Source organism: Aphis gossypii, unplaced genomic scaffold, assembly GCF_020184175.1.
Source record: "Aphis gossypii isolate Hap1 unplaced genomic scaffold, ASM2018417v2 Contig00466, whole genome shotgun sequence".
Lineage (NCBI taxonomy): Eukaryota > Metazoa > Arthropoda > Insecta > Hemiptera > Aphididae > Aphis > Aphis gossypii.
Window position 1 is genome coordinate 6,930 of NW_026083120.1, and position 12,669 is coordinate 19,598.

Here is a 12,669-nt window from a genome sequence, read left to right on the forward strand (position 1 = left end):
TATTTGTTGATAAGTGTTACACATGCACCAAAAGTTTCTGGTTTGGCTGGGTCGAAAACAGGTGCATTGTCTAACCACAATAGCATGTGTACATGTGGACTGCCCCTATGTTGATATTCGACACGATAAAAGAAATGTTTCACACTGTGTTCTTTGAAATAACATTTTTGGACTTGATCAATTTAAAAAGTGCTCTAAACCTATGATCAAAATAAGTAGCACAAACAACTGGGTCTTGTCGAATTAAATCTGATTTTTGTGCATAAGTTAGGACAGTATCATCAGACAACGTTTTGGAGTAACGCAGTTTATACAAAATCTTTAACAGATCAGTCCAAGTTGATTCACTAGGGCTAAATGTTAAGAATAATGTCGGTTGACCTTCTTGACGCACCATGGCAAAAACATTTTTTCTCATCGCTGCAAGATATGAAGGTGAATTTTGTACGTTGTGTAGCATTCGGTATCCTTGATCGTTATCTATCATTTTGTTTAGAACAGCTGGATTTGCTACGTCATTCGCAGTTGTGTTTCCTTTTTTGTTTTTTCGTAAAACAATTTGCACATTGTTTGCAATGAGTTTTGAACTAATACTTTGCATTTAAAAACAAGTTAGATGAGTCCGATGCAAACCTTCGATCTACGTTCAGCAGTTCAGACCTTACTACTTTTGAATAATTTTTTAAAGGTGATTTATTTGTACGTGGATGACCACCAAATAAATCAGGAAAAGCTTTTTCCTCTGCATGGTCATCAATAAGAATAGATGACGGTTTCATGCCTTCGCCTGGTGCAAAAGAAACAAAATCACAGTTTTCAATCATCGTGTCCATTGATCCCGGATTGATTGGTTCAATATTTGTGTCTTCATCATCTGTTTCTTCACTTTCGTGATCCGAGCTGTTTTATAAACTTTTTGTTGTTTCTGACACATGCGCTAGCCAATCTTTGTCTATTACAGCATCTTTATATAGAGGTTTTTTAATCAAATCATTCAATACTTATACTACTAATGATGGTCTGACATTTTGATAAAGGTAATGCTGTTTAAAGCACGATTTTCTTTTTAATTTTACCTTCATCATCTTAACTGCAGCTAAATTTTCGGCACGCCTTGGCAAAATAGATGTAGTCTTAGTCAGATCTATTGGAACATTGATAACGTTACTTTTAATTTTTAGCTGTCCATCACTGCGAAGACATTTGAATATTTTCATAAACGGTAATCTAAGGGAAACCATTTGCTTTTCTATTTGATTTAATTGCGTAACTGAAGACGGAACACTGTTTAACTCATAACCATTTCCTATGTACAACGGAGGAACTTTGGATTTTTTTATATGCGGAAGACAACTGGAACATATCGTCACAGTATTCTTGGCATCACTTGGAATTGACATCCCCAATCGACTGAAGATATCAGAGTTGCATTTATTGACAATGGATGGGAAACGTAATCTATGACACGAATAACATTTTTCTGATAAACCTTGAGACCTTTTCAAAATATATTCAGATATCAAAACATCTTCCTTCTGCCTGGTTTCATTTAATTTTTGCCGTTCTCGTTTTTTATAAGATATTGAATTTGGTGTTTTCTTTTTAGTAGATACATTTTGACATAGGCTACTATCTGAATGGTAATCTTCGCTTTCTCATGTTTCGAACATTTTGAATTTGATATGTTTTTTTGAAAACTGGATTTTCCATTCGTTTCAATCTGTTCTTCACACTGGCAACCTTGCTTGCATTTTTTATAACTGGATCTTGCAATCGTTTCAACATGCTCTTACGACTGGCGATCTGGTTGGCTTTTTTAACATCCGGATCTTGCAGTCGTTTCAACATGCTCTTACGACAGGCGACCTGATGTGCTTTTTTGAAATCCGGATCTTGCAATCGTTTCAACATGCTCTTATGACTGGCGATCTGGTTTGCTTTCTTTAAAACTGGGTCTTCCAATCGTTTCAATGTACACTTCAAATTAAGTAATTTTATTTGATTTGTAACAACAATATCTTGAGATGCACGACATAGTTGTTTTCTTAATTTATCTTTTTCAAGTTCATGTACATGAACACTTTGGTTTTCACGGGATCGTTTCTTATGTTCTTTATTTTTAAGTGCACGTTTTGATAGTCGTCCCATTTTTGAAAAAAAAAAAAAAATTCAAACAGAATACTTAATTTATGTTACAAAAAACTAATTCCCAAACAATGAGAAATGTAAAAAAAAAAAAAAATAAAAAACTGAAAATTACTTCTGACAACCTAAAAAAAACAAACAAGGTTAGTTCATATCAACAAAAAACGAAAAAAGTTACAGCAGAAAATTACCTTAACTAAACACAGCAAAATCAAAACCTTAATTGTCACAGGATTTCTAAGGTTCTAAAAAAATAAAAATTGTTTAATTGTAATAAAAACCCATACGATAAAAACAAATAAATGTAAAAGTAACTAAAAGATTATAAATGAGACATAATAAACACCCCCTAAACATTTAATAATACATTTGTCGATTAACTTATTGATGGTGTTAGAAAAGTACTCTAAGCCAGAGGTTCCCAACCCGTGGTACGCGTACCACTAGTGGTACGTGGAAAGCTCGTAGGTGGTACGCAAAGAAATTTTAACTTAAATTTTTTTTTACTTTCATAAATATCCAACAATAAAAAAAAATGTTAAGAAATTAATGAATCATAAAAAATACGTTAAAAAAATTTGACTCCTAATTTAGTTTTAGAATTGAAGTGGTACGCGTATTGATTGAAAAAGTGTCTGGTGGTACTCGATGATAAAAAAGTTGGGAATCCCTGCTCTAAGCTATAATTGAAACATAGGATTCCTTGATCTGACAATGTCGCCTAAGCTCATGGCTTTTAATAAACTTTTTTCACAGACCGTGAAACACAATATAACAGAAATTATATGTATATAGAGTGTAACAATAATACACATGAAAAACAGAGAATTAACAGTATGCAGTAACATAACATTTCAATTAAAAATTTTAAAAGAAGAAAAAATATATCACAAGTTGGTAAGTTACATCAATCAGTTATTTCTGTTACATCCTGTATTATATATATCATCCAATCCAATAAATAATAAATATTAACATAGTATATAATTATAGTATACACTAAACATACTGAATATTTATCTGTTCATAGTATATATATCACTATGTACATTGATTATTGGTTATAGTTAGAACATTTTTAAACTAATTTAGTTTTAAAATATATTTTATATATTTTACAATGAAAATAATTGGTTGTATAATTTTTAGAACATTTAATTATTATTGATATTCATGTGTATAAAACTTCATATAAAAGTGCCATGAAATATATGGTATAGTTTGATGTACGAGTATGTATGTATCGTGATAACATAAAATTACCTTAATTCGATCCATAGAGTAATATAGAGGCGGCGTTTCCTATCACAGCGTGTAACAAAATTGAAGACCAACCGTCGGTCATTGACCCTAAGAAGGAGTCTATTTACAAAAAAGTGTTCCGCTAGATTGCGTTGTATTTCAACAAACATTGATATTATTTGTTCGATAATAAGTGATAACCCGTTCGGCTTTTCTGTGTATGATAATAATTTTTCATCTTTTTTGTTGAGATTTTGTAATAGTTAGTTGTGTCTCACCTGTTTTTTACTTTTTTTTTGCTTTTGTGAATTTATTTTATCTCCATACAAAATGCCTAGTTGTTTTGTATGCAATCGAGCTAGGACTTCGTCATCAAAGTTATTGGATATAACTTTCCATAAGTGAGTGTATTTCTGTAGTATTACTATTATTATTATATTTTGTTTATAGATAATGAAAAATAAAAATGTAAAATTTATAGGTTCCCTTCTGATCAGACAGTCAGGAATAAATGGTTAAATTTTGTCATTGAAAATAATTCAGACGTAAATAATATTACTCAGCATAGTCTATTATGTTCAAGTCATTTTGATCAATCTCTGTTTATTAATCATAAAAACACTAGAAGACTATCAAAAACCGCAGTCCCTAATATCAAGATATCAAGAGTGAAAAGCGTTAGTGTCAAATAAATTATTTATGTACTATAATATCTATTCAAATCATATGACAATTGCACTTATTATATTTTTATAATTACCCAACACAGTAAATAATATTGATTAATTAAATTTCAGTCAAAAAATGAATATCCTGAAATTAGTGAGGTTGGTCAAAGCTATTCTGTTCCATTTAATGTAGATATTGAAAGAAAATTAGTTAAAGTAATAGTTTATATACTAAATATGTTAGTACTTATTATATTTTTTAATATTTGGTTTTATTAACTTTTAGTTGCCTACTAACACAATTGATAGTGGACAATCTGAGACATCAGTTGAAGAATTGTCACCGTTAGATATATCAATGTTGTCAAATAATAGTTTCACAGTTAGTTCTTCTAGACATTTATCTGCAGAAAGATCTATCGCAATAGTTGGTAAAAACATAAGCTGTGAAGGAGTGTCACAGTTTGATGAATCTTTGCAGTCTAATATAAACCTTGACATGTCTTTGGAAAATTCTTCAGTCAATGTGAGTTTCTTACAACTACACAATTTAATTGTGCTATAAGAACCTGCTTTTTATATTTGTTTGTTTTTATTCATATAATATGATTTTTTAAATTCAATTTAGTTGCATAGTAACTGAGGTGATTCAGAACAATTAGCACTACTAGATGACAAATTATTACAGTCAAATATCTCAATGCTGTCAAAAACTAACAGTGAAAATTTTACAATACAAGTAATTTTAGTATAATAGTAAATTAAAAAAAAATTTTCTCTGTAAAATTTCTATATTAGCACTTATTTAATATTTAAAATAATAATACTAATTAAAATATACATTGTTAACAAAAATACTGATTCATAGTAATACCCCAGGGCTCTCACTTAGGGCCATTACTATTTATTTTATATATTTATGTAATTTTTTGTTTTAATTCACCTTTCAAACTGTATTAATTATTTTGTATGTATGGTTGTTCTTGATTATTACGTATTATATCCTATGTAAAGGGCTTGTCCCGTTAAACTTAATAATAAATAAATAAATAAATAAATAAATACATTTGTGTGTTTAGAGAGATATGAAGTCTTCTTATTTGGCAGCTGCTAGTACCGTTTCTGATAAGGATACACCAAAACGACTGTTTTTGAAGCGTGGTGTTTGTAAATTATTTAGTGAAGTTGAAATAAAAAACAAAAAATTGAAATTATTGCAACAAAGTTTAAAACGAGCGAATAAAAAAATTGCAACTTTGAAATCTATTATTGTTCAGCTGAAAAATCAAAATCTTCTTACTGATGATGCGTCTGATATACTTTTAGATTCGTTTGGTAAGTATAAAGACTTAATCACTAATTGGTTAAAAAAAAACATTAACAAAAAATGTCCAAAGAAGTACAGCCCAACTGTACGACAATTTGCTTTGTCTTTACATTTATTCTCAGCTAAAGCATACAATTACGTTAGAAACCAATTCAATACGATTCTGCCGCATGCACGAACATTGTCTAAATGGTACTCGCATGTTGACGCTAAGCCTGGCTTCACTAATGAATCCTTAAAAAACCTCGCTTTGAAAGTTAAATGTTCAACTGTTCCTGTAGTTTGCACCTTGATGTTAGATGAAATGGCAATTAGGCAACACCTTGAGTTTGATGGAAAGACTTACTATGGTGGAGTGTATTTAGGAACAGGGATGGACAACGATAATTTAGAAAAAGCCAAACAATGTCTTGTATTTATGGTTGTATCAATAAATGAAAATTGGAAAATACCTATTGGCTATTTTCTTATCACCAATTTGAATGGATCACAGAAGGCTGAACTTACAAAGCATGCACTTAACTTATTGAAAGATACAGGTATCTCTGTAGTTAGTTTGACTTTTGATGGTTGCTCATCAAATTTGACCATGGCTCGGCTTTTAGGTTGCGATCTTAATACAAGCACATTAAAGACCAAATTTGATGATGTAGTTATTTTTTTAGATGCCGCCCACATGATTAAGTTAGTACGTAACGCTTTTGGGGATAGAGAAATTTTTAAAGATAGTGATGATAACTTGATAGATTTCAATTTTGTAAAACAACTTTTTGTACTCCAGGAAAATGAAGGTTGCCACATGGCAAATAAGTTGAGGAAGAGCCACATTTTTTTTTCAAACAAAAGATGAAAGTCAAATTAGCTAGTCAACTTTTGAGTCAATCTGTGGCAGATGCTTTAAAGTTCTGCAAGTACAATTTAGGACTTAAAGATTTCGAAAATGTTGATGGAACGGTAAAATTCATTGAAATGTTTAATGCTGGTTTTGACATTCTTAACTCTAGGTCAATCAGATGCTTTGAGAACAAAAAAGCCATTTGTGATGACAATATTGAGCAGATAATTGCATTTACGGATTTGATGACCAACTATATTAAAGGGCTAAAAGTTAAGGAAAAAGAAATGTTTGTACCTATACTTGACTCAAACAGGCGAACTGGATTTTTTGGATTTATTGTATGTTTAAATTCAGCATTATCATTGTATGAAAGTTTAATTAAACCCAAAAAAGTAGACCATATAAAAATGTACAGAACAAGTCAAGACCACTTAGAACTATTTTTTGGATCAGTACGAGCATTGGGAGGTTTTAATAATAACCCTACATCCCGTCAATTTCAATCCGCTTACAAAAAACTAGTTGTCCATTCAACTAACATTGAAAACTTCAACACAGGCAATTGTATCCCTCTAGAAAATATAGACATATTACACTATTCGAGTTCTGATCCTATAAAAACAATCAATATTAATACAATTAACCATAACATTGATTCAATTTCCCGGGAAGAAAATGTCCAAGAAGTTGATTCATATATAAACGATCATGACTATATATTCACTCAAAATATAACATCTAATTTCTCTAAAGAAGTTACTATTTATATTGCCGGGTTTGTTGTACATAAGTTATCTTCAACAATTAACTGTGAAACTTGTTTACATTCATTGTGTTCTAACAACAAAGAATTATTATTCAACTCCCTTATTCATCTTAAAAATAGTGGAGGTGATAAAGGAGGTCTAATTTATCCGAGCGACGACGTCATAATTATTTGTTTACAAACTGAAAAAATTCTTAAATCTTACAACTTTGAAAACCAAAAAATCAATTCATTATATCTACAATCTAAAGTTCTTTATCATTTTTATAACTCAAACATATTTAATTCATTAAAATCCCATAGTTCAGAAAGTAATAGTCCTCTATCAGACCATGTAACTCTGTTAATAAAATCAATTTCATCAACATACATTAAACTTAAAGTTAATTATAATTTAAAATCTCATAACGAAACCACATCTCTTAGAATGTGGTACAACAAATTGACACTTTTTAAAGGACAGTAACCTATTTTTTTACTTTGTAATATACCTATAATATTTGTAATTGTAATATATATATTTGTAATTAATATAAATAACATTTGTAGTTGTAATATAATATAATATTTGTAATTATAATATATAAATATAGATTTTCAATTGTAATATATAATATTTGTATTGTATAGTAATTTACTTTTATAATTATAATGAAATTTTTTAATAAATTAAAGAAAAACATTAACTACTCCTGATATTTTTTCAAAAGTATTTAAATTTAAAAGACAATTACATTTAATTTTTTTAAGCTACTATTAAAAACAATAAATACTATTTCAATTTATTAAATTAAATGCTGTTTTTTATAACACAATTTACAATATTATGTTAAATTTATTATTAAGAAAAAAAAAAAATGTTTTTAAACATTTTTATGAATGATTATTAGTTTATTAGTTTAAGTAAAGTTGATGTTTCCAAACAAATTAAAATATTCAATTCTGTGTTAATAATGTTACAGTATTTCAACTTTGGTGAAATGGTAACACTGCAGAAGGAGTCTATCGCCGACTCAATTTTTATTCAGAATGCCGCCTCTATATTACTCTATGATTCGATCCAAAGAATCTGCAACGAGGAATTTGAGTAGCAATGTATCTTATGTATCAAATCTAAATCGAAATGATGTATGTTAGCAAAAATAAATATAAATTAAAAATAATTAAATATTAGTAGTATCACTTATTTATATAGTCATTTTTGACTATACATTGATGTAACATTAATAGGTTATGTTATTATAGCTTATGTTTGTAATAAAAATCAGTATCATACTTTAGTGCAAGGAGTAATTGTATTAAATTAACTTAATTATTATAAGTCAAATACTGTCAAATGTATTTAACCCTTAATTTTAAAACCATAGACCTAAGTTTTCATAAAAATTGAATTAATTTTTCTATAAGTCGTGTTATATATATATATATATATAGTGATCCACACGGCACCTAATGTCTTGAAAATGTAATAGGTTTCTTATGTCGTTATTATCGCAGTTAAAAAAAAAAAAAAATGTTATTTGTAAACACTTTAAGTTTAAATTTTTAAGGAATCGTAAAAATCGGTAAAATTTGAAAGTAATATTGTAGTTTAAAATCCAGTTTTATTATTTTATACCTAAACTTAAAAAATACAAAACAAGGTTATCCTTAAGTTTTTCTTCAAATAACTAAAAAAAAAACTCAAGTGTCAGATTCGGAAAATTTTTTATAAACGTCTGAAATTAAAATGTTTACAAAATTGCGTAAAATAACAATTTATCAAAAAAACGATTATTACAAGTTTTGCTTACAATAATTATGAAAAAAAAAATCAAGTGTAAGTCAAAACATTTTTATGAGTGTTTAATGTTTATTTTCATGATATCAAAAATGCATGTGAATATAACGTTTCTAGGAATATTTTGTTATTTTTTTCTACATAATTTAATTTTCGAAATATTTCGCTTATTTTTAAGCTATTTATAGACATTTTAAATATTCCATTTTTTTTTTATATTGTTTGAAACTGGAAATTTTATTAAGTCGTCATAACTCCATAATTAAGGGAAACTTATTAACACTTTACTAACAAATAATATATATTAGGCTCACACATCGTCTCTGTTCAAAACCTAAAACGTATAATGAACGCATAACTATATGAAAGTATAAGTGTATAACATAAAAGTAAATCAATAAATACAATTCAGGAACAAATCAAAATTGCAAATTGATAGTTGCGTAATAAATAATAACATATAAATTAAAATAATTATTAATTACAAGCGTTAAATACCTGGGTGCTATTAACATTATATAAACTTTAGGTATTATACTCACCAGAATCACGATGTAATTTGATAGGTATAGACAAAACTGGATGATGAGACACGAGTACCTGCCACATAAACAGCATAAAACAGCCTGAATCGAAATCAAAAATAAAATATGTACTTGACGAAATACTGCCGATCACTATATATGTAGGAAGATAATATAGGTAATATAAAACCCATTAATTCGGTATTCGGTATCATTTCTTTGCGCGTCTCCGCAATTCCTTAAGATAACTATTGCGATTTCAAAAGTACGAAAAACTTGTTATTTAATGATGACCAGTATTATATGGCGATTGACGGTAATAAATTATATGATAATCTCGATGATAATGTTGTATTAGGTACAAATTTGACAAGTGATCTAGTTATATAGATTAATTGAGGGACAAACCACACATTTATTTAAGTACACACGTAATATAACGAAAATTATTAATATTGGAAGTGGTGGTTTGGTCAGCGGCATTACTAATTTGTTATAAGCTCAATCTCATTTTCGTGTCACGAAGCTCGACAGAACAAAATAAAAAGTAAGTAAAATATTCACTTTTTTTTTTTTTTTACACCTGGCTACGTATTACTATTAGAATTTTTTTAAATTCTACATGTATTATACGAATATTAAAATTTTATTATTATTAATTAACTATGGCCATTATTGGCGGTAAGGGTGGAAAGTATAAGGTTGAAACAATAGGGTTAAAGTAAAAGCTGGACACTAACTAGTTAGTTTTAATTCATACTAACTTTATAACTTAACTAGTTTAATTTAATGTGTAAAATAGTCTAATCTAGCTCGTTAGAAAATAAAGTAACTACCTAGTTATTATTATAATTGTATTATATTATGTATTACTATTTAATATTAATATTTTAAGCTGTTCACCTTTCATGTTCTAATAACCAATAAATGATATACCAATTTATTTTCAAGAAATTGAAATTATTACTTACTTAATTAGAACATTTTGACCAAACTACTAGGTATTTATTTCAATTTTTCAGTTTAAATCAATAATTGAAGTTAGATAACTTATTATTTACAATTTAACAAAACAAAAAGTTTTTTAATCTATAAAAAACTAACTTCTAACTTCTACTCTAACTTTAGTTACTATTTTCACCAAACTAACTTCTAACTAAGTTAGAAATTTTGACAGTTTCAGAAACTAACTTATATTCTAACTTAATTAATTTTTTTATTAAAGTAACTTAAATTCAACTAGTTGAAAAAAAATACTAACTTGCCCAGGTTTGGTTTAAGTTAAACACGTGTGGGTATTTGTGCCATGGCTTTGTCGCTAAAATTCCTGAATGATCACCCATCCGGGAACTAGCGACGTCGGGTGGTGCTTAACCGCGGTATCTGTTCGGTGACGGCGGCCAACCACTATGCCCACCGTTGCACAAAACGTTTTATAAATGCTAAATGGGTAACACACATACATTTAATATTAACAGAAAAAAAATCTTAATGTAACCCTTAAGAATACAATTTGTAAATAATATTTAAATAGGTAGCCAAGCAACATAGGAAAACATAAGTGCTTTTTAAAAGTCAACAACTCTTTTTGCTTGAAACCTATAACCATATTTAAATATAATAAGTGAAAAATATCTGGTGACATTGCCATCAGAGAAAAAGCCCAGTACCAACTGATGAACTAAATAATACTTTTTTTATTATACTAGTGTACCTACATATTTTATTGACTAATCCAAATTAAACTATTTAAAACTAATTGTTTCTCCGGAATTTTATTTGCCTACAGCATCGGCTTTTTATTCCGAATTAGAATTTTTACAAATAACCACCATTATAATATTCAAATTTACATTATTAATTCTGTAATTTTACAATAAACACTGTTATTTAAATTTGTCTAGATGGCATATACAATTGTCCATAACAACTATTATGGGATGGAGCCCCCCAAAACTACGCCAGAGAGTAAGCAAGCCCAAAATTTAATTATTTTTTATAAATAGTGTTTTAATTTCAATTTATTTTTTTTTTTAGAAACTGTTGTTGCAAATGCTACAAGTGTAGCAAATGCCATTAAAAAAAAAAAAAAAAATTACAAACCAAGTATGTATAAGTGTACTAATATAGTGTTAAAATTAATGAATTTCTCATATTAAATTGATTTAAATTATTTTAAAGAATGCCATGTTTGCAAAAAAAACACAGAGGGCCCTGTAAGGTCACAACACAACCAAAAAAAAAAAATAAAGAAAAGTAAGTATATTTGGACAAATGTATTTTAATGATTAAATGATTATTATACTTAAAGAATAATGGCAATGTATATTATTTTTTAACTAGAATGCCAAGTTTGCTGTAAGTGGCATTTTGGTGTTTGCTGGTGGCAGGATGCAAAACATGTGACTGATGACTTGAGGGACGTTTTTAACGAACAAAGACGTAAAGTAAGTTTTCAGTACTTACCTATGTATATTATTTGCAATTACACATATAACAAGGTGGTTTTATATTTTCTATAACCATAGAGTAATCAAACCTAAAAAAAAAAAAAATTAAATATATAACATTCAAATAACAGTATTTTTAAATTTTCAAATATGTGCATTAGTGGTTGTCATTTTTGCATTGTCATTTTATGAGCTTATATCCTATTGTTTAAACAACAAGCAATTAGGTACCAATATTTAAAAAATAATAATAACAAATGTATCAGTATAAAGGTTAACACATTTATTTTCTTACCGAAATTGGAACTAAATCATTTGAACTCATATTATTTAATTTCTGCTTTTTAGAGTTAGAACAATTAAAATTAAAAACAATTTCTATTTGAATCAGCAATCCCTAATGCATTTAGACTTTAGTCATAACGATTTAACAGGATACCTAAGTTATTATTTATTTACATGAAATATTAATAAATGATAGGTATAATATTTTACAAAAGAACAAAAATAACTAATTAATAAGTTTAGGTTTTAACAGTGTCGGTTTTGCCCACCCAGCTACCCGGCGATTCCTGGGGGCCACTGAACGTTTAATATATTAGGGGCCCATATCTAAATGGAAAAGAATATTAAGTTAACTCGCGACTCGGATTAGGTTAGGTTACTCGGATTCCCATAGAATCAGTTTGTAAACATTGAACCATTGATTATAAATACTAGTATTTAATATTATATTATTTATTTACTGGGTACCTATATTTTAATATTATTAAAATGTATTAAAAGTATTATTTTAAATTTGTATATTTTATTTAATTATTTAATGATAAAGAATTGTAAATTCATATTAAATGTACACGGAAATGCAATTATTACCTTTATTTTATATGATTATAAATATTATAAATGTAAGAAACCTTTTTTGTTTT

The 12,669-nt window shown here is 28.0% G+C and overlaps 1 protein-coding gene across 1 annotated transcript; it reads left to right on the forward strand.

The window, feature by feature from the left end:
• Positions 1-6,228: 6,228 nt before the first annotated feature.
• On the forward strand, positions 6,229-7,452 carry LOC126554324 (uncharacterized). Its single transcript, XM_050209403.1, has one exon. It carries the CDS (start codon positions 6,229-6,231, stop codon positions 7,450-7,452), a length of 1,224 nt encoding a protein of 407 aa, XP_050065360.1.
• The last annotated feature ends 5,217 nt before the right edge of the window (positions 7,453-12,669 follow it).

Bases quoted from the DNA above. Each gene is read 5' to 3' on its own strand.
- LOC126554324 (XM_050209403.1), top strand. From the start codon at position 6,229: ATGAAAGTCAAATTAGCTAGTCAACTTTTGAGTCAATCTGTGGCAGAT.